General features: G+C 43.1%; 1 protein-coding gene across 1 annotated transcript in view; it reads left to right on the top strand.

Moving 5' to 3' along the window:
* The window catches only part of LOC141110091 (alcohol dehydrogenase 1), an 82,322-nt gene extending 73,754 nt beyond the window's left edge, over positions 1–8,568 (top strand). The window contains exon 9 of the mRNA XM_073601313.1: positions 6,568–8,568. Coding sequence (XP_073457414.1) covers positions 6,568–6,592 — 25 coding nt within the window. The 3' untranslated portion in view covers positions 6,593–8,568. The remainder of the gene's footprint in view (positions 1–6,567) is intronic.
* The last annotated feature ends 15,428 nt before the right edge of the window (positions 8,569–23,996 follow it).

The raw sequence follows: 23,996 nt of genomic DNA, 5'->3' as shown, positions 1-23,996 counted from the left end.
CCTCTCTCTTTCTCACACCCCCCCTCTCTCTCACACCCTCCTCCTCCTCTCTCTCCCCCACCCACCCGCCCCCTCTTTTCCCCACCCCCCTCTCTCACACCCCCCTCTCTCACACCCCCCTCTCTCTCTCACACCCCCACCCCCATCACACCCTCCTCCTCTCTCTCCCACCCCCACCCCCTCTCTCACACCCCTACACCCCCTCTCTCCCACCCCCTCTTTCTCTCCCACCCCCTCTCACACCCTCCTCTCTCTCCCCCACTCTCTCCCACCCCACACCCCCCCTCTCTCTCTCTCCCACCCCCTATCACACCCTCCTCCTCTCTCTCCCACCCCCACCCCCCTCTCTCACACCCCTACACACCCTCTCTCCCACCCCCTCTCACACCCTCCTCTCTTTCTCTCACCTTCCTTAACCCTCTCTCTCCTCCCCTCTCTTGCATGCAGGCAGGGGGAATCAATTGGACACTGACTGACAGGTAACAGCAAGTGAGAGTTACTGAATCCACCCCCCCCAAGCACTGACATTTCACCCACCCCCCAAGCAAAGATACGGAACCCAACCCCCCCCCCCCCAAGCACTGCCACTGATTCCATCCTCCTAATGAAGGACTACAGGTTCCAGCATGAACCCGTGAGATCTAAAGGGTTACATCTCTAGATCTTAGAGGTTCATGCCGGGACTTGTAGTCCTTCAATTTTGGAGGGAGACACATCCTTAGATCTAAGGAGCTCATGTTGGAACTTGTAGTTCTCCACTTTTGGGGGATGTGACCCCCCCAGCATGTGCTCCTCAGAGCTGAGGATGCGACACTCCCCCCCAAACTAGTGAAGGACTACAGGTTCCAGCATGAACCTGTAAGATCTAGGGATGTGACCCCCAAAAGTGAAGGACTGCAGGTCCCAGCATGAACCCCTCAGAGTTGAGGATATCACCCCCCCTAAAAATTAGTGAAGGACTACAGGTCTGAACATGAACCCGTGATAGCTCAGGGGTTCATACTGGAACTTGCAGTCCTTCAATTTTGGAAGGAGTCACATGCATTAAACAGGAAGGGGTGGGGTAAATTTACATGGGGGGGGGGGGGCGTCTGATTTTAGTCTTGCCTAGGGCAGCACAAAACCAAAATACACCACTGGCTTGAGGATTACAAGTATGCGAAGCACCACAGTGCTGATATCAGACAAAATACTCTTTAGTGTTGGTCTGGTAATTTGGAGCGTGGCCAGGTTGAATGGGTAAGGGTTATAAGGGGGCAAAGCTGCAATAAGAGGCAGATAAATTGAAATTAAGCACCCTTTTCTTGTGTAACAGCATGATGGCCAGGCTGGTGTACGGTGGTGAAGGGGATTACTCTTTTTTTATTACATTTTTGCACAAAATATAGAAAAAAAAATCAATTGAGGAAATACAAGACCTGATCAGAGGTAGGCCACGTAATAAAAAAAAAGAATTGGTCAGCATCCAATTTGAGGTCACATTTTATACATTGTGGATCAATTAGGGTCAAATCCTTTAGTGTATAATGTTGATAACCCAGTTCACCCTTTCATAAAATTCATCAAAAGCAACAGCATGGCGATAAGCCATGTGATATGCGCCAAAAGTCAAAGCAGTGGAATAATTGATAGATATCATGTACATGTGTAAATACAGTATCTCACAAAAGTGAGTAGACCCCTCACATTTTTGTAAATATTTTAATATATCTTTTCATGTGATAACACTGAAGAAATGACACTTTGCTACAATGTAAGGTAGTGAGTGTAAAGCTTGCTGCACAATTTTACTGCGATTTTGCCACAATTTCAGGGAATGCCTGTGTAAACTTGAGGTCTATGGACCTCAACTTGCATCAAAGTCGGACCAAAGTACAACGGGGACTACTTTGAAGTCGGTGTGACTTGAAGTCGCAAAGATATGAATGGTTATCATTGTGAATCATGGGGTAAGACTTGTCATGCGGCTCTGATGTCCAAAGTCCCAGGAAAAGTTGCACAAGCGTGAAAGGGGCCTAACAGTGTAAATTTGCAGTCCCCTCAAAATAATTCAACACACAGCCATTAATGTCTAAACCGCTTTCAAAAAAGTGAGTACATCCCTAAAGTGAAAATGTCCAAATTGGACCCATTTAGCTATTCCCCCACACTGGTGTCATGTGACTCGTTAGTGTTACAAGGTCTCAGGTGTGAATGGGGAGCAGGTGTATTAAATTTGGTGTTATCACTCTCACTCTTTCAAACTGCTCACTGGAAGTTCAGCGTGGCACCACATGGCAAAGAACTCTCTGAGGATCTGAAAAAAAAGAACTGTTGCTCTACATAAAGTTGGCCTAGGCTATAAGAAGATTGCCAAGACCCTGAAACTGAACTGCAGCGTGGTGGCCAAGACCATACAGCGGTTTAACAGGACAGGTTCCACTCAGAACAGGCCTCATCATAGTTGACCAAAGGAGTTGAGTGCATGTGCTCAGAGCCATATCCAGAAGTTGTCTTTGGGAAATAGACGTATGAGTGCTGCCAGCATTGCTGCAGAGGTTGAAGGGGTGGGGGTCAGCCTGTCAGTGCTCAGACCATATGCCGCACACTGCATCAAATTGGTCTGCATGCCTGTCATCCCAGAAGAAAACCTTTTCTAAAGATGATGCACAAGAAAACCCACAAACTGTTTGCCGAAGACAAGCAGAGTAAGGACATGGATTACTGGAACCATGTCCTGTGGTCTGATGAGACCAAGTATTTGTTTCAGATGGTGTCAAGCATGTGTGGCTGCAACCAGGTGAGGAGTGCAAAGACAACTGCCTACAGTCAAGCATGATGGTGGGAGTGTCATGGTCTAGGGCTGCATGAGTACTGCTGGCACTGGGGAGCTGCAGTTCGTTGAGGGAACCATGAATGCCAACATGTACTGTGAGATACTGAAGCAGAGCATGATCCCCTACCCTCGGAGACTGCGCCGCAGGGCAGTATTCCAACATAATAACGACCCCAATCACACCTCCAAGATGACCACTGCCTTGCTAAAGAAGCTGAGGGTAAAGGTGATGGACTGACCAAGCATGTCCCCAGACCTAAACCCTATTGAGCATCTGTGGAGCATCCTCAAACGGAACGTGGAGGAGCGCAAGGTCTCTAACATCCACCAGCTCCATGATGTCATCATGGAGGAGTGAAAGAGAACTCCAGTGGCAACCTGTGAAGCTCTGGTGAACTCCATGTTCAAGAGGGTTAAGGCAGTGCAGGAAAATAATGGTATAGTGATATTGACACTTTGGGCCCAATTTGGACATTTTCACTTAGGCGTTTACTCAATTTTGTTGCCAGCAGTTTAGACATTAATGGCTGTGTGCTGATTTATTTTGAGGGGACAGCAAATTTACACTGTTATACAAGCTGTACACTCACTACTTTACATTGTAGCAAAGTGTCATTTCTTCAGTGTTGTCACATGAAAAAACCTAATAAAATATTTACAAAAATGTGAGTGGTGTACTCACTTTTGTGAGATACTGTATACAGTATCTTTATCTTGTTATCTTTAAGGGTTTAAAGTTAAAAAAAATATGTGGTTTAGGGTGTCTCTGTTTTATTTTAAATCAGTAAGAACTTTAAATTACTGATACATTATGAGAAAAATGAAATATATGCCAAAAAAAACTTTATTTCTTTTGTAAATTCAATAGGATAAAATCATGTGTCAATTTATTGATACCATGTTGTAAATGAGTAAACAATTAAAATCTCCTTGCATAAATGAAATACTGTAAAATTTGCTCCCCTTTGCGATAATGCCTTGTGGAGGCAGTCAGAGGTAGGCTGGCTTAGTGAAGAAATGCTGCGATGGTAAAAACCCTCATGCGTCCCTGGGAAATCCACTGAGAAGGGGGGAACCTCATGTAGGACCAAATGAAAGGTGTGAAGCCTCAACCAAATCCCCAGTAGTGGGTGGCAAGATGGCAAGATAGCCGTGGAATGGAGAGGGGGCCGGGAGACAGCCGAAACAACCGCCGATGGAAACCAGTAGACGGAAACACCCCTTATGGTTCCTTTAAAAATGTGATTCCTCCCGCGGTCCACTCCTATTTAAACTTCAATAGGGGGTAAACAGATGTAAGAGCCGAAATGAATACTTTAGGATAAGGGATGGTCCCAATGTTTGAATCGAACGTAAGTTTGACTCGAAAATCGGGTGTTTGAACCGAAACGAACACTTGGGACGTTCACGGCAAATTTGAGTGCCGCGGAGCGCCCCATAATGCACTGCGAGATCGCAGTGCATTGAGGGTTGCTGATTGGCCAAAGCATGCACCTGACCTGCATGTTTTGGCCAATCACAGCGCGATCTGCTGGGAGAGCCATGATTGGCCAAAGGCAGGGTGCCTTTGGCCAATCATGGCTCAGGGGAGATTGAGAGAACTTGAGCTAGATTAGGCAGGTTAGTTAGTGGCTTGCAGGCAGTTTAGTATATATATATATATATATATATATATATATATATATATATACACACAGTGCAGTCAGTGTAGAATATATATACAGTGCAGGCAATGTGTATATATATATATATATATATATATATATATATATATATATATATATATATATATATACATATACACACGTGTAGACTATATATACAGTGCAGGCAGTCTAGTATATAAATATATATACAGTGCAGTCAGTACGGAGTATATAATACAGTGCATTGAAGTGGTTAAGGGGAACCCTATGACAGACTTAAGAAAAAAACGGCATAGGGTCCCCCCAAAATCCATACTAGGCCCTTTTGGGTCTGGTATAGATTTTTAAGGGGAACTCAACGCCGAAAAAAAAAAAAAAAATAGCTTGGGGTCCCCACCAAAATCCATACCAGGCCCTTTGGGTCTGGCACAGATTTTAAGGGGAACTCAACGCCGAATTAAAAAAAAAAAATAGCTTGGGGTCCCCACCAAAATCCATACCAGACCCTTATCCAAGCAAGCAGCCTGGCAGGCCAGGAAAGGGGGGGGAGAGCGGGCATCGCTGCCCCCTCCTAAACCATACCAGGCCGCTTGCCCTCAACATGGGGAGGGTGCTTTGGGGTCCCCCCCAAAGCATCTTGTCCCCATGTTGATGGGGACAAGGACCTCTTTCCAACAACACTGGCCATTGGTTGTCGGGATCTGCGAGTGGGGGGCTTATCGGAATCTGGAAGGGGGCCTCCAGATCCCAGTCCTCCCCCCTATGTGAATGGGTATCGGGTACATTGTACCCCTACCCATTCACCAAAAAAAGTGTCAAAATGTAAAAACCACAATAGACAGTTCTTGACAATTCCTTTATTAAAAAATAAAAGTGTCCCGCGATGTCCATCCATTTTCAATCACGCTGCCTGATGGAATCGAAATATAGAAAAAAAAAGCTCCGCCTCGATGGGAGGCCTCCCAGCGACTGCTGTTTGTTGACTGTGACAGCTGTTATATAGGCAAGGGCGGGGCCACGCGGAGACGTAACTGAGTGACCCCGCCCCCTCCTGACTTCATGTGATGTCAGAGAGGGCGGGGTCACTTGGTTACGTCAACGGCCCTGCCCTTGCCTATATAACAGCTGGCAAAGCGAAAAGACAGCAGTGGCCGAGAGGCCTCCCATGGAGGTGGAGTTTTTTCATTTTTTTTTCTATTTTTCAGGTCTGTCAGGTGGTGTGATTGAAGAGGAATGTACATCGTGGGACACTTTTCTTCTTTTTTAATAAAGGAATTGTCAAAAACTGTCTATTGTGGTTTTTACTTTTTGACAATTTTCTTTGTACCCAATACCCATTCACATAGGAGGGTTCCGGGATCTGGGCGCTCACTCGCCCCCCCCCCCCCATCCTGTCTCTAAGTCTACATGCTCAGGTAAGGGTCTGAGAAAGATTTTGGGGAGGGAACCCACATCAATTTTTTTTTAAATTTTGTCGAGTTCCCCTTAAAATCCATACCAGACCCGAAGGGCCTGGTATAGACTGGGGGGGTGGGGAACCCCACGCCAATTTTTTCCTTGATTTTTCATCTATATTGCCAGGAGTTGGCAATACATTACAGCCGTAAACAAGTTTAAATTACATTTTTTTCCTTTAGAAATGTAATTTTGCTGTGGCACTGTTCTACACATCACACAAATGTGCCACTTTACAGGCATACTAAGGAGACCTCCCAGGCACGATATTTAAAGGAATATTTCATTTTTATTGTTTCAATTTAAGCATCATTAAAATCACTGATCCTGAAAAAACTGTCCTTTTAAAAACTTTTTTTTGCACTGATACATGTTCCCTGAGGAAGTACCCGGGATCCCATACACTTTTTTATGGCAATAACTTACATATAAGCCTTTAAAATGAGCACTTTTGATTTTTTTTATGTTTGTGTCCCATAGATTTTAATAGGGTTCACATGTTCGCTCAAACTTTTTGCCTGTTCGCATGTTTTGGTGCGAACCGAACCAAGGGGTGTTCGGCTCATCCCTATCTAAGATTCTTGGCAGTGTCTAATAAAATGTATGATAGTTACAATTCATGTTTAACCTATCCTATCTTTCTTTTTCTAGTATTCGCACAATTCTAACCTTTTGAAGCTGTATGATCCAAAGATCGTCTGGTAACAAACTCCGAATGATTTCAACTATGAAAAAGATTCAGTAATAATCATTATGCTTAACCACCTCTATATTTTATACGTGATTGTGATTTAACATATAAAAATGGTCTGTACTTTGTCTTCAGTATTTTTATATCACCTATATAACAACATTTACATGTAACAATATTTTTTGTAGTTTTGGTACTTTCATCATGGTTCTTGTCCATGTTAATTGATATTTCAATTTCTAAACTGTTCACCTTGCACAGGGTGGTGTTATATGGAGTGATGGTATTTGGAAAGTTCAAGTGCCACACCAGAACATGGTTCGGGAAACCCGCATTCTGTACGTGTTTTCTGCACTGGATGTGTGATCTGCTGCGAGTACCAACCACCTCAACAGCAGATCACAAAGTGCTTTTGTCTGCATTGCATAGCATAACAACTTAAAAAGGAACTGCAGTCTGCACACATAATTTTTAATAAAAACATCTTTGCCATTCTGAAGCTTCCCTTCAACCACTTTGCATATTATTTTATATATACTGTGATTCTGTACTTACCAAATATGCTGCAGAAATCTCCCTCCACTGAGTCTGGCTGCAATCATTTTAACTGTGGGCAGCTGAAGCTGCTGCCTGTTCACTTCCTGGATTTACACAGACACACAGAGTCACACCTCCAGCTCTGCAGCTCTCATTGGCCCTCTTATGACTCATCCTCCCTCCCTTCCTGGCAAACTCTCAGGAGAGTGAGAGAGGGAGAGAGAGCTGTGCATGATTTCATAAGCCTAGGCTTTTTTTTCAGACAAGAAACAGGAAGTGGGCTGTGTAAGGTATTTACTGCCAGAAAAAAAAATGTTTACCATCCAAAGTTAAAACAACAAGGGCTGAAGATTTAATAGATGAAAAGATGAAAAAATGACTGAAGTTCCACTTTAAGATAGAAATATTTTTCTATTTGTATTTTCATCATAGTTGTCCATTGGCAATTCTGGTGTGATAAGAGGAGTAAAGGTAAAGTGATCTACCCAAGGGGTTTTAATCTGTATTTTTTTCATTGTCAGTGTGTCCATAAAAAATATATGCTTTTAGATGGTTATAAAAACATCAAGAACATTTAAAGTGGAAGTAACGGCTAATATGCTTACGGTCTAAATAAAATGTTTTTCCCCCTCATACCCACACTGCCTACAGTTTGTAAAACAGCTCTGTGTACAGTAAATACCTTTTTTTTTTTTATCTTCTTCGGGGCAGTCACATAATCTCTATTGTCATTTGTCAGCACCATACAGCAGTGTTAAAGCACATGTCAAATAAAACCAAATAAAACCATAGCTAAGCAATATTATGTTAACTTTCCCTATTTTTAATAGTTAAAAAAAAAACATTTCTGCTTTGCTAGGCTTACCCATTTTCATTTGCAATATTGTAGAATTTATACAACTGTATATAAGCATTAATTTTTACTGAATGCTATAAAGTTAACATAAAGACTTGGTTCAGTTGGGCGGTAGTCTTCAAGTCTATGTAATGCTGAGAATTTTATGGGTGGTTCTAGTATCTACCAAACATTTTATAAGATAAACTTATTTGTTTTAGCCTGGGTGAATTTTTCACCTTTTACTACACTTTGAAAATGTAAAAAACAATTATTAAAAAGCATAAAGGAACCCTTTAATTGCCATGGAAGTTAGGCAGGGCTGGGACTTCAAGAAGCTGTTAGATAACTCCTATGGACTATGACTATACCTTTTTAAGAACAACTTGTTTAAGGTTAAACCCTATCAGCAGCTGTCTTTAATGATACAGTAAATAAAACTATAAATTTGAAACACAAAAAATATCTTGGGCTATAAAGTATGTTATTTCTAAACGTTCTTTATCAATGTAAAACTGTAAAACTGCCTTTGTCAATTCAATAATCTAATTATTGTGTTATTCACAATTAATAAAATTTTACTAATAAACGTTTAAGACTCTTGGATTTGATCATGCTAAGAACAAATGAATGAAGCCAGACAGCTACAAGGATAAAAAAAAATAGGTAGAAGCTTCTTTCATTGTTTCACTTACAGTTGCATTGTCTCACTTACAGTTGACTGAGCATCCTCCAGCAACACCACTCTGTAACACATTCTAAGGAATTACAAAAAAGCATTTACAACAATTTTCTGACAGTACTTCCCTTTAAAACTATCTGCACCTAATTCAGGCAAGTATTTGCACCAATTTTGGTACTAATACTGATATATGTGACAATTTCAGGTAATTCTTACTACCTCTGGACCAGCTATGAAATCCAACCACTGCTGTGCACTAATAAACTAAAGTAAGGCGGACCTGATGGGGAATTAGTCTATCAGTTCCCAATCAGGCTCTCCCCAACCCACTACAAAATGTATCGACCAATGCGTCTGTGTGTGTCATGGGCACAGTGGCCAGAGAGGGAGCACACTGAAGAAGTGTCCAGTATGGACTCTCCAACCCAAGTGCCAGCTTTCAACAGACTCATGTACCTGTTTCTAACAGATATGTGAATCTGGCACAAGCACAGACATTTTAGTGCAGAAACCCAATGAAATTTTGTACCCCCCCCCCCATAATGCTGGGAGTTATTCAATCTATAAGTGGAGCAGTGACCCAGGGTCAGTGGTAGACGTGGAAAGGGTGTGTTTTAATAAAAAAAAAAAGGGGGGGGGGACACTGGAGTTGGGGTTTAAAACTTAAAGTGGTTGTAAACCTCTGGAGAAAAAAATGAACAAAGAATATCCTTCTATATTGTGTACTAGCCTCAATCCAAAGCACATAGGGTGGTTCTTATTTGATCTCTCTTCTCTCTGCTACAGTATCTCACATTTTTTGTAAATATTTTATTATATCTTTTCATGTGACAACACTGAAGAAATTACACTTTGCTACAATGTAAAGTAGTGAGCGTACAGCTTATATAACAGTGTAAATGTGCTGTCCCCTCAAAATAACTCAACACACAGCCATTAATGTCTAAACTGCTGGCAACAAATGTGAGTACACCTCTGTTAGCCTTTCCCATCCCCGGTGTCATGTGACTCGTTAGTGTTGCAAGGTCTCGGCTGTGAATGGGGAGCAGGTGTGTTAAATTTGATGTTATCACTCTCACTCTCTCATACTGGTCACTGGATATTCAACATGGCACCTCATGACAAAGAACTCTCTGAGGAGCTGAAAAAAAGAATTATTGCTCTACATAAAGATGGACTGGGCTATAAAAAGATTGCCAAGACCCTGAAACTGAGCTGCAGCACGGTGTCCACTCAGAACAGGCCTCGCCATGGTCGACCAAAGAAGTTGAGTACACTTGCTCAGCGTCATATCCAGAGGTTGTCTTTGGGAAATAGACGTATGAGTGCTGCCAGCATTGTTGCAGAGGTTGAAGGGGTGGGGGGTCAGCCTATCAGTGCTCAGACCATATGCCGCACACTGCATCAAATTGGTCTGCATGGCTGTCATCCCAGAAGGAAGCCTCTTCTAAAGATGATGCACAAGAAAGCCCACAAACAGTTTGCTGAAGAAAAGCAGACTAAGGACATGGATTACTGGAACCATGTCCTGTGGTCTGATGAGACCAGGATAAACGTATTTGGGTTAGATGGTGTCAAGCGTGTGTGGCAGCAACCATGTGAGGAGTATAAAGACAAGTGTGTCTTGCCTACAGTCAAGCTTTGTGTTTGGGGTGTCATGGTCTGGGGCTGCATGAGTGCTGCCGACACTGGGGAGCTATGGTTCATTGAGGGAATAATGCATGCCAAAGTGTACTGTGACATACTGAAGCAGAGCATGATCCCCTCATTTCGGAGATTGGACCGCACCAACCAACATGAGATTGGACTGTATTCCAACATGATAATGACCCCAAACACACCTCCAAGACGACCACTGCCTTGGTAAAGAAGGTTAGGATAAAGGTGATGGACTGGCCAAGCATGTCTCCAGACCTAAACCCTATTGAGCATCTGTGGGGCATCCTCAAACGGAAGGTGGAGGAGCACAAGGTCTCTAAAATCCACCAGCTCTGTGATGTTGTCATGGAGGAGTGGAAGAGGACTCCAGTGGCAACCTGTGAAGCTCTGGTGAACTCCATGCCCAAGAGGGTTAAGGCAGTGCTGGAAAATAATGGTGGCCACACAAAATATTGACACTTTGGGCACAATTTGGACATTTTCACTTGGTGTGTACTCACTTGTGTTGCCAGCGGTTTAGACAATAATGGCTGTGTGTTGAGTTATTTTGAGGGGAAAGCAAATTTACACTGTTATACAAGCTGTACACTCACCCCTTTACATTGTAGCAAAGTGTCATTTCTTCAGTGTTGTCACATGAAAAGATATAATAAAATAGTTACAAAAATGTGAGGGGTGTTCTCATTTTTGTGAGATACTGTATCTGAGTCATTTCTGACAGTCTAACTGTCAGAAATCATGAAATCAGACCGATACAGAAGTACAGTTAAATCACACTTGTTTAATAATAAAAGTAAAAAGAACAAACGTAGTCAAAACATAGCCAAACTTCAGTAACCGGAATGGATAGTCAGCCAAGCCTGAAGTCAGGGATCAATGTAGTGGAACAGCAAGCAGGATCTGGAGCCAGAAAGGATGTCAGCAAAGCAAGTCTTGAACAGGATCGCAGGAGATATTTTCTGTGATGTGACCAAGCCGAAGGCAGAGCTCCTCTGGACAGGACTGCTTAAGTAGACAGGACGGACAAGCAGGATATCATCAACAGCTGAGTAACTGTGGAGAGATAGGAGCTGGCAATTAACCGACAGCTGAGCGACCAGCTCAGAGAAGGAAGGACTGAGCCCAGCCCTGACACTAACTTGATGCCAAGCAATCTCGAGAGATGCCGACCCCCCCCCCCCCCCCCAGCACACAAGTCTCCACTGTGGATGTTTCCTTACGGTAACATGACCATTTTATAGCTATGTCTATCACTTGGATTTCTGATGTCTGTCCCTGAAAATGACCAGAGTCCTCCTGGCTTTGAAAATAGCCATTCTGCTTTGGAGCACAGTAGGGTCATCGGTAGTGTTGGGTAAGCAGTTTGGGCTGAGTGGCGAACAACCGAATTTGGGGGGGGCGCTCAGCAGGATGTTCCCCCACCGAGCACCCCACAATACACTGCATGCTGCACAGCGCATTCTAGGGACCCAATTGAATGGTCAAATGCAAGGCTTTGTCAACTAGGGCACAGAGCACTGTCAGAGCCCTGATTGGATGAAGTGATAATTACTTTGTCCAATCACAGCTCAGTGCTCCCCACACTATAAAAGGTTCCTTCCCACAGCAACCTTTTGTAGTATGTTGTTGGAATGGAGATAGATAGAGCGGGGCTCTGTATTGCTACTAGTGAGTTAGTGTGTTATTGTGACTCAGAGTGTAGAGTGTTACTGTAGTGTGAGCATAATGTGAGTATAGTGTGTCAGTATAGTGTGAGTGTGAGTATAGTGTAATGTGTTAGTGTAGTGCAGTGTTTAGCACAGCATTAATAATATGTAGTGCTGTATAAAGTGATGTATACCCTTTTTTTTTTTTTTTTGGTTGCTACATTTTTTGTTTTGTTTTTTTAGTTGTCCCCTTTTTTAATTTGTCAGCCACAGTTTTTCTGACTGCGACGCTGGTGTTCTCCTTTTTTATTTTTTCCTTTTTTTAATAGTTTTTATATTTCTGTCAGTGGCAGTCCTCAGTTTAAAGTGCACTAAACAGCACTTTTCATTCAATAAAGTGCATTTAATCACACATTTCCCAGTGTCTATTAAAATTGGGTAATAAGCCCCCCATCATGTCTGGGAGGCCAACAAGGAGAGGCAGACGTTCCCATGCCATTATGAGGGGGCCAGCAGCATCTATGTCCACAGGCAAAGGTGTAAATGGTCCATCCTCAGACAGGGCAGGTTTGTCTCTGCTTAGTGATGTTGCCTGTGCTATCCAGACACAGCATGCAGAGGAGGAGGTGGACTGGCTTACTAAACCATCCTCATTCTACCCATCCTCTATGCAGCCTGCACAGAACAACCTTCTAGAGTTGGGACTATATCAGCACCAACCAAGAATAGTAACTATCAGTTAAAAGGTTATATCATTTATCAATACAAAAAGATAAAAATGACATCTGAAAGTACAGATTTGCGGCAAACAGTATAAACGTATTCTAACAGAAAGCATAACAGTATAATTGTAAATTAGTCAAAATGTATGGGGGTATTTAAGAAAATGGTCAGTTTAACCACTTCCCTACCCGCCTATAGTCATATGATGTCCTCAGATGGGATCTCCCATCCTGGGTGGACGTCATATGACGGCCTCTGGTTCCTGGCCGCCTAGGGGGCGCGCCCGCCGCGTTCCTCGGGACCCGGTGCGTGTGCCCGGCGGCCGCTATGTCCGCCGGGCACCCGCGATTGCCCGTTAACCAGGCCGGACCGTGGATCTGTGTGTGTAAACACACAGATGCACGTCCTGTCAGTTCAGAGGAGAGCGATCTGTGTTCCCAGAACAGCGGAACACTGATCGGTCTCCTCCCCTTGTGCGTCCCCTCCCCCTACAGTTAGAAGCATTCCCTAGGAAACACATTTAACCCCTCCCCGCCCCCTAGTGGTTAACCCCTTCACTGCCTGTCACATTTACACAGTAATCAATGCACTTTTATAGCATTGATCGCTGTATAAATGTGAATGGTCCCAAAAATGTGTCAAAAGTGTCCGATGTGTCCGCCATAATTTCGCAGTCACGAAAAAAAATCGCTGATCGCCACTATTACTAGTAAAATAAATAAATAAATAATTTTTTTTTAAAAATGCCATAAATCTATCCCATATTTTATAGACGCTATAACTTTTGCGCAAACCAATCAATATACGCTTATTGCGATTTTTTTTACCAAAAATATGTAGAAGAATACGTATCGGCCTAAACTGAGGAAATTTTTTTTTTCTTTTTTTTTTTTAAATTGGGATATTTATTATAGCAAAAAGTAAAAAATATTGTGTTTTTTTTTCAAAATTGTCGCTCTCCTTTTGTTTATAGCGCAAAAAATAAAAACCGCAGAGGTGATCAAATACCACCAAAAGAAAGCTCTATTTGTGGGGTAAAAAGGGACGTCAATTTTGTTTGGGTACAACATTGCACGACCGCGCAATTGTCGTTTAAAGTGTGACAGCGCTGAAAACTAAAAATTGGTCTGGGAAGGAAGGGGGTGAAAATGCCCGGTATTGAACCGGTTAAAATTTCCTTGAAGGTCTGCTAGTGAAAATCGTCCCAGATAGAAAAGGTTGCATTGTGCAAATAGAAAATCAAGTGCAGTTGGTGGTCTGTAGAGCTTAATAGAGGTGGATCCAGGCATGTACTGGCCATCGGGACTTCTGGGAGTTTCCCGGTGGGCCGATTGCTCAGTGGGCCAGTCCCAGTGACACAGCCATTAATTTGAGCACCGCTGTACTGCCCAGGGGCGGGCTGGGTCAAGGGGCAGTGTGGAAACTTCCCCCCCAGGCCGCCTACCTTATCTTCAAAACTGCCACTGCCTGTCTGCTATTTATTCATTTTTGCAAAGTAGAAGTAGGCCGCGGCGGCTGCCGACTAGCTAGCTGTCTGCTGCGCTACATTCTGAGAGTTGTAGTCCGGACCGCGCTCAATTTCCTGGTGGTGGTGGGTGGAACTGAGCAGTGCAGCAAAATACAGCTCCCAGGAATCTCGGAGGCAGGCAGAGGCAGGGAGTGCGGCACGCCAGGGGACGCATCACGAACGCCGTGTGACTGGCTCAGGCTGTGGGCTGGGCGCTGGCTTGAGTGGCTGCAACTAGTTTCGAGGACACCAGCTTACTTTGAGTCAGTGAGACGAGCAGCTTACCCCTCCACTACACTGCCGGAATCTTTGGACAGGAGGCAGGCAGCTTGGAAGTTGTCATCACCCCCCCAAGAGGCTGTGCAAGGACCTGCAGAGGTGAGAGAGAGACCCAGACCCTGACACCCCCAGCTGTCCCCCACATCCCATTCCCCCCTCCCCCACATACACTCCATTTACCCTGCCCCAGTGTCCTGCCCACCACCCAGTAACCTCAAAATAGGAAATAGCCCTCAACACTCTCTTTCTGTCAGGTCCTGTGCTGGCCATGGCCTGTAAGCCCTGCTGGCCATGACCTGTAGGCAATGGATTCAGGAGGGGGGGCTGACCCCGGCTATGGCCCAGAGTGGGCCCCCAAAAAGCTTTGGGTCTCCGCATTACCAATGACCATTATAAGCCCAGAGTCCCAAGGTCTGGGGTTGGTCGGGAACTCAAGGCTATTGGCCGCCTGCCCTGGGGCCACTTTTGGGCCGAACCTGGGCGGGTGCACGCCAGGCTGCCTCTGAAGGGAAGGTGGATGAGCACCGCTGGTTTACACAGAGCAGGGATCTCCATCTCCTGCTTACCCAGTGCGGCCGAGTAACGTACGAAGTCTTGATTCCTGCATCGCCTCCAAAAAGCCGTTTATACTTACAGTGGAATGTTTCTACTTTTTATTTGTGTTCTTTTTGCGCAATTGCGTATAGTTCATATACTCTTTTTGTGCGTGTTTGGAAAATTAAAGTGGGCCGGTCTGGATGAAGTCCAGGGCCAAATTTTTGTCCCAGTCTAGCCCTGGGTGGATCACACATGCATGGTGCTCTCCAGATGCGACACATGTGTGATCCACCTCTATTAAGCTCTACGAACCCCCAGCTGCTCTCAATTTTCTATCTGCAACCTTTTTCATCTGGGGCGATTTTCACTAGCAGACCTTTAAGGAAATTTTGAACTGACCATTCGTCTTAAATGTCGCCGATACAACATTTTGACTAATTTCCAGTCCCGTGTCCCTTGAGGTCTGGTGGTGGGAATTGGCATGGCGGCAGCATCTGCATATTTATTCCTGGTTTTATATGTAGTGGCATATTTGGCATCCACATTTTTTCTTCTTATTTGATTTGATAGTAATTATTGCCATCCTCAGACATCCCTGAAGAAGTCATCAAAACATGTTAAGTATCATGTTTCGAACATTTATACTGTTATGATTTTGTTACAATATGGTTAAGCTGTATGCAGCAAATCTGTACTTTCAGATGTCATTTTTATCTTAATAAATTATAGAACTTTTTAACTAATAGTTACTATTCTTGGTTAGTGCCGATATAGTCCCAACTCTAGGGGGATGATCTGTGCAGTTTGCATTTAGGGATGATGCCACTCCACAACATGAAGCCAGATTATTTTATTACTCCTCCTCTATGACCCAAGCTGACACTAGTGCGCAGTTCACCACAGCTACTCCTGTCATAGCCCCAGCATCATGCATGGAGGAGTCAACTGAATTATTTGAACACAGCGTCAGCCGCGTGCTTCTTGAGGATGCACAGGCATTACTTGATTCTAATATTGGTTCTGAGGTTGAGGAAGGGAGTAACATGAGCTTACAGAGGGGAGAACCCCCATTAAACAACAAATTGGCAGTCATGTTCCCCTTGCCACAGCGTATTGCCAAGTTGGCTCCAGTGATGATGAGGATGGAGAGGATGATGAGGTCACTGACGCGACTTGGGTGCCAGATAGAGCAGAGGGGGAAAGTGTGAGGGAAATTCACCTTAGACCACACTCTGGATCAAGTTAAGAAGCTTTCTTTATTTGACTCTTACGAGGAGATAAGTTACTAGGGATGAGCCCGATGTTCAAGTCGAACGTAAGTTCGACTTGAACATCGGGTGTTCATCTGTTCTCCGAATAGCGAACAATTTGGGGTGTTCGCAGCAAATTTGAAAGCCGCAGAACAGCCTTTAAAAGTCTATGGGAGAAATCAAAAGTGCTAATTTTAAAGGCTTATATGCATGGTATTGTCATAAAAAGTGTTTGGGGACCCGGGTCCTGTCCCAGGGGACATGTATCAATGCAAAAAAAAGTTTAAAAAATGGCAATTTTTTCGGGAGCAGTGATTTAAATAATGCTTAAAGTGAAACAATAAAAGTGAAATAGTCCTTTAAATTTCGTACCTGGAGGGTGTCTATAGTATGCCTGTAAAGTGGCGCATGTTTGCCATGTTTAGAACAGTCCAAGAGCAAAATGACATTTCTAAAGGAAAAAAAAGTAATTTAAAAGTACTTGCGGCTATAATGAATTGTCGGTCCCGGCAATACACATAAAAGTTAATTGATAAAAACAGCATGGGATTCCCCCACAGGGGAACCCGGAACCAAAATTTTTTTAATAAGTAATTTTTAATGAGTACACACAAAGTAAAGTACATGTTATTACCACTGTTAATTTACATTTGAATGTACATTAAGACACTTATATGATATTTTTGGTTATACCTTTCCAACAAAAATCAAACCGTAGTTAATATGAGTAAAATTTTAACATCAACTAATGACACATGTATATGCTATGTCAATAACTTGTTTATCCAAGGGGGTTGAGTTGGGGTGCAGGAAGGGGGAGGGAAGAGGGGAAAAAGGGTAAAAGAGGGAAAAGAACTATTTCCGAGTAACGTTACATAAAACTATACATTTTTCTTATTTGGTTTAGGGAGTTCCAGCTGGTCCAATTCGATATTTACTTGGTTTGTGAGCCATCTGTGTACACCAATATCTTTTCATATTCTGATATAATGTTAACTTTTGAAATAAGTTCTCCTATGCTTGGTGTGTCACTGGTTTTCCATTTACACATCACCAAAACATACCCTCTGAAAACACAAAGGCCAAAGGGCTTGAGTAAGGTGCTAGTATGGCCCTTCGGATCAGGCCTATCAGTCCGAATTTTTCTAGAACCTTAGTCAGATAACCCCAATGCACTCTATCGAAGGCCTTCTCTGTGTCCAAGGTGAGAAGCAGAGAAGGCCTTCCATGTTTTTCCGTTAGCTGGAGAATGTCTATCATTCTTCTGGTCGCATCGTTAGCCTGACGTCCTCTCACAAATCCCACCTGATCATGGTTCATGAGTTTCGGCAATAAGGAGGACATTCTGCTAGCCAGTGCTTTAGCATACAACTTTACATCCACATTTAATAGGGATATGGGTCTAAAGTTCTGTGGGGCTGTTGGTTCTTTACCTGGTTTTGGCAGAGTTATAATGGTAGCTGTCAACATTTCTTTAGGAAATGATGCATTAGACATTGCAGCGTCAAAGACCTGTTTTAAGTATGGGGAGAGTTTGTTCTGAAGCATCTGATAGTACTCAGAGGAGTAACCATTTGGTCCTGGTGACTTGTTGTGGGGCATGCCTCTGATAGTCTTCTCAATTTCTGGGATGGTAAATGGCATATTGAGTTTAGATAAATCGTCTTGGGATACCTTAGGTAGTTGTATTGAGTCTAAGAAATCTGATATCATTTTGTCAGTGGGCTGCACGGTCTCTGGGTCATCTTTAAGATTGTATAGTGCTTCATAATAGTCGCTAAAAGCGTTGGCTATTTCTTTAGGATTGGACACTATTTTTCTCGATTTGGGGTTTATCATATGTTGGATTTTATGTTTCATTACTTTTTCTTTTAGTTGATCCGCCAGCAGTTTGCCCGCTTTGTTGCCACATCGGTAGTTGTTTGCTTTCATTTTGCGATAGCGGTTCTCCTGCTGGGAGATCAGGAGTGCTCGTAGTTCTTGTCTGGTGTAGAATAGTGAATCTCTAGTTTTCTTGTGTGGAGTTTTGTTTGTTGGAAGTTTCTAAATTTTGTATTTTTGTTAACAGGCCGTTGAGTTGCTCTGTCCTCTGCCTTCTAAGTCTACTACTCATTTGCATAAGCAATCCTCTGATAAAAACTTTGTGGGTGTTCCAGAGTGTGAAGGGGTCGTCCACCGAGGGAACATTAATTTCGAAAAATTCTTTTAGAGCTTTCTTGATTGATTTTAAGTTTTCAGGTTGAGCGAGGGTGAAAATGTCATTTCTCCACCTGTTTGCTCTTGTCTCGGCAGCACCACCCCCCACACTCATAGAAATAGGAGCATGGTCAGACCAAGATATTACATGTATTTCAGATTTTACAATTTTTTGGAGCAAAAATGTATCCCCCAGAAACAAATCAATACGAGAATATGTGTGTTGTACACTGGAGTAAAAAGTGAAGTCCTTTTCAGATGCATGCTGGCACTGCCACACATCAAAAAGGTTAGAGGATTAAAGAAATCATGCCAGAGTTGCCCTATGGGATCCCTGGCGTGTGGGTTTGGAGACATCTAGATCCTCGTTTGGAACCGCGTTGAAGTCCCCACACAGTACTGCATCACCCTGTTTTAGGGCTTCTAATTTCTTCCAAATTTTCTTTAGGAACCTTATTTGACCTGTATTAGGAAAGTACACATTAACCAGCGTGTACTTAACTTTAGAGATCTCGCATATCAAAATGACAAATCTTCTTGTCTAGATGGGTCTCAATATGTTTGAAAGGGATGGAATCTCATACGGCTATTGCTACACATCCTTAAAAACATGAGGGGACTTGCCATGTTTAAAGGTAGGCGGATTGCTTGCTGAAAAGTGAGTTTCCTGGAAGCAAATAATGTCACTCTTAAGCTTAACAGCTTCTTTCCAGGCTATTTGACGTTTTTGTGGGCTGCTCAAGCCTTTCACATTCAGTGAGGATATGATGAATGCCATTATGATGAGGAGTAAAGCACGTACCGTTTTGTTGTTATTTTTCGGATTGGTGAAGTTCAATGACCTCAAGCTGTGGTGTTGACATGGGTATGGGTGATGTACGATGAAGCTAGGAGACATAAATGGGGAACTTGGTTAAGTGAACTGCACAGTCTAGATGTCCCGAGATTCTGGTCCTGCAATATAAAACAAAGAAAAGAAAAGAGAGAAAAAGGGAGGGGGGAGTAAAGATATAAAAAGGAGCGATTCATTCAAGAATCTGTGTGGAGGCTTCTGCTATATCTTGGGGGGTTAAAGATTAAGGTTCTTTGTGGCTGTCTCCTGGGCCCTCTGGGGTATTAACGGTGTTGTAGCAGAACAGTAGGATTTCAACCTGTTTCCGTGTCTGAGCTGACCCTGGTAAGCGGAGGTGAGAGCCATGGGTCGCCATCTTTGTTGTATGGATCCAAAATCTGCCAGGCTTTCATAAGTCGAATGCCCTCTTTGACAGTTGCAATCATATGAGATTTGCCATCATTGGTGACCAGTAATTTGGCTGGATACAGCCATCTATATGGGATATGATGGTTGTTTAGTGGTTTAGTAATTGTAGCCAGTTGCCTGCGTTGCTGCATTGTAAAAGCATAGAGATCAGCAAGAAGGATAACTCCTGCATGTCGTGAGGTAGTTCATCACGTCTTCTAGTGTCTTTTATGTGGTAGAAATGAACCCGTACTATGGTGTCCCTGGGAAGGTGATTCGGGATATTTTTGGGTCTCGGGAGACGGTGAATCCTGTCCACAACCAGCTCTTCTAATGGCACTTCTGGAAGTGTGGCTTTCATTAGGTTAACAAAATATCCTTTTGATTCTGATGTTTTGACCGATTCTGGAATTCCCCTTATCTTGACATTGTTACGACTAGATCTGTTTTCCAAATCGGCCAATTTTGTTTTAATGTTCAGAATCTCATCGTTCCTGTCATAGTAGGCATCTACCATATCGTTAAAAGTGTTCGCAGACTCGCCCATTTTATTCCCGATATGGGAGACCCTGTTAGACACTGCCGTTACCTCTGATGTAAATTGCTGGGTTATGGCAAGTATGTCTGCATGCAGGGTGTAGCTTCCTACTGTCATCCATAGGTGAATTATGACCTCACCTCCTTGTTATTAGCTGGAGTTGATGGTGTCCTTTGCCTGCTTTTAGCTGGACTGGAGGAAGCCGAGGGAGGTGGAGGGTATATGGATTTCTCCCACCGCAGGTCAATTTTGTCGTGGCCGCTGCACTGCTTCAGGTTACGGCCCTGCTGCTTGTTCGGGCCTTGTGTATCACCGCTGTGTCTGCTGGCGCCATCTGGGACTTGGAGATGACGTGGCTGAATGAGGAAATCTGTCATCTTTCCTGGTTTTGTGGGTCCTTTTCGCTTGCGGGATGTAATCGGGGAGATGTCCCACACTGCTGGTTACCTTCGGTGGTTTTAAATGAGGCTTGTAGTCGCTGTTTTACCCCTTGTAAGCCCAGGAATCGACGGAGCTGTCTCAGTGTGCAACCATCCGCTCCCCTGGCTAGCCACGCCCCCCACCCCGAACCAAAATTTTAAAAATAAAAAGGGGGGATTCCCCCAAATTCCAAATTCCAAACTCCATACCAGGCCCTTCAGGTCTGGTATGGATATTAAAGGGAACCCGTGCCAAAATTTAAAAAAAAATGGCGTGGGGGGTCACCCTCAAGATTTTAAGGGGAACCCCGCACCACAATTTAAAAAAAAAAATGGGGTGGGTCCCCCAAAATTCCATACCAGACCCTTATCCGAGCACGCAACCTGGCAGGCCGCAGGAAAAGAGGGGGGATGAGAGAGTGCCCCCCCTCCTGAACCGTACAAGGCCACATGCCCTCAACATTGGGAGGGTGCTTTGGGGTAGCCCCCCAAAGCACCTTGTCCCCATGTTGATGGGGAGAAGGGGCTCATCCCCACAATCCTTGCCCGGTGATTGTGGGAGTCTGCAGGTGGGGGGCTTATCGTAATCTGGAAGCCCCCTCTAACAAGGGGACCCCCAGATCCCGCCCCCCGTGTGAAATACCATTTCACAAAAAATGTGTGAAAATTGTAAAAAAAAAGACAATACACGCGTGTTCGAACAAATTTTTTGCCTGTTTGCATGTTCTGCTGTGAACCGAACTGGGGGGTGTTCGGCTCATCCCTAGTTACAACAAAAGGACAGATATTTGCCCATTGGTTCTGATCTCTATGACCCGTGCAATAGGGCAGCATACATAGAGTTCAGCCTTATGGGCTCCTATCTGACTTGTCAGTCTAACAATTGTAAAACTTGCATTTATATACCTTTACAAGCCTTATCTTAGCCATCTCTCCTGATATGATTGGTTGCTAAGATCTATGTTAATGTAACTAACCATAAATCTGACATTGTACACTTTTCATACAACCAGACAAACTTATTCTTTCCCAGAATTTCTACATGTTTATTAAAATGATTTATAACTGTTTTTGTCTATGGCTTTACTCATTAAAATACTTGTATAGAGACAATATGGCACCCAGTCATGTTAAATCAAACCCTCCTTGTCCTGATAAGACTTCACCAACTTCAAGGATAACAGATTTACGGCTTTGGGAGAATGAACTTTCAATAACCCCACCTTATGTTTTATATGTCTCACTATATAATCCTATATGTATGTATTCATATATTGGTTCTACAAAAAGGTATTGTATCATTACAATATATATATATATATATATATATATATATATATATATACACACAAAGCAAACTACTTTATTCAATATTGTCTAATTATTAATATATACATACATACACATCAGTGTTTTTTTATTCAATGTATTTGAACAGTTTTAATGAGGGCACAAGCAGACCTTTGTTTGACCCTGTCAAACTTAATTCATGTACTGTACATAACTTTCCCATATTCCACATTATTATTTCTAAACCACCTATATAAGATGTTCTTATCTTATCAGGCTGTAGTTCAACTGCTGTCAAAAGTTTCTTTTCTCATTAGTGAACTAAAAATGAACTATCTTATCTCTGTGATTTATATGCATTTCAAGGACTCGAAGCAACTCTGTGTAACTATTCTACTTCTAAGCAATCTTTTGCAAAAATGCATAAATGATTATAAAATAAACATCTAATTTCTCTACCCTGTTTATACTCATTTATGACAGTTCTTTCAGCACTTCGGGTTTCAGGATTTCACCAAGGTCCATCATATAGTTCACACATGAGAGTCAGGAGTAAAGTTCTTATACTCGTCCTCATCTGTTTCAGAATGAAGTCCAGAATAGAGTTCATTTAGATCTTTTTGGAGAAACGTAGTCTTTGTCAAGGATGTGTTAATAAACCGTTAAAGGAGTCCTCGGACACAGGGAATGCAACAGCAACCACACAGGGTCAGTACTGTGGCTGCCATCACTATTGAGATTAACATATTTCTCACCAGTTCACCCCATTTACCGAACCATGTCTCAAAGAGTCCAGCCAGAGGATCTTCCATGCCAGAGTTTTCTTCAGACAGCATCTGCAATCCTTGCAGGGCCTTCGTTATGCTACCATCGGGGGGCTGTATTGTTATGAATGAAGGTGCAACAAAAGGTTCTGAACATCTTGCACACCCCTCCCTTTCCTGCCAATAGCATATCAAGAGCAAAACGATTCTACCAGGCTGTCAATGAGGTTGCATTCAGTTGGCTGGCTACTCCTTTAAGGGCATCTCTGGTATAATTCACAAACCTTTGCTGGTTATAGTAGATGTAGTATATCCAATCGACATTCTTGTTAGGTTGAATCCACAAAAGATGGAGGTGAATCCGGCGGATATCTGATCTTGTGCTTTGAATTCATTAGGGACTCCTCGTGGTACTCCAATGGAATCAATGTAGACTCAATTGTCAAGCGATCCTTGCAGTGTGTTCCTTTTCATTCAGAAGTGTTGTTTCTTCAACTGTGTCAACTTTATCTCATCACCTACAGGTATCATATAAAAGGGAAGGACCAAATGGGTTAAAGCACAGCTCCCTTTCCAATTAGGAGGGAGTTTGGTCCTAAGTTTCATATCCCCGTACATCCACCACACATCAGCTAATTGTTTCTTTTGGTTTTGAAACCAATCCTGCTAGTATGGTGGCTCACTAGTTGATATATTTTGTATGCAGTAAGTCGTGGGTAAGTTTCCTACCTGCTGTCCATTATCCTAGGTGCTGACAAAGTAGGTGAAATTCCCTGGGACCACTCTAACAGATGGGGGTATACTCCATATCTTGGTGGTTGAATATAATTTCTGCTCTTTTGCACATTCAGTATTTGTGACATTATCATTGAACATTTTTATTATACATGTCAGGTTTGTTTCGTCAGTTAGGAAAGGAACAGTCGCTAGCTGGGGTCGTGAGTTGGCTTATGAGATATAATTCCCCAGCCTGTTGGTCTTGGTTGTCCATCTTACCCATTCTAGCCACTCATTTTTATCTCCAAACCCTGTTTCTATACTTAACTGCTCTTTATAGGTGAAGTTAGCTTTGAACAGGTCTGGACGTGGCTTTATTAGTGGCATGGTGGTGAGTGGTGACTGAGGGCACAACTTGTCCTTTCCTGAGTACTTGAATCCATATGGTCCAAACTGCATCTTTTCCTAGGGGTATATGTATTCCTAGCCCATAGGTTCCCAAATCCTCCCTCTTTGCATCTCTCAAAGCTAATAAAAGTTGGTTATAGCCCTTCCCTTGTGGTGATAGTT

Source organism: Aquarana catesbeiana, linkage group LG01, assembly GCF_042186555.1.
Source record: "Aquarana catesbeiana isolate 2022-GZ linkage group LG01, ASM4218655v1, whole genome shotgun sequence".
Lineage (NCBI taxonomy): Eukaryota > Metazoa > Chordata > Amphibia > Anura > Ranidae > Aquarana > Aquarana catesbeiana.
This window is presented reverse-complemented; position numbering and strand designations above follow the sequence as displayed.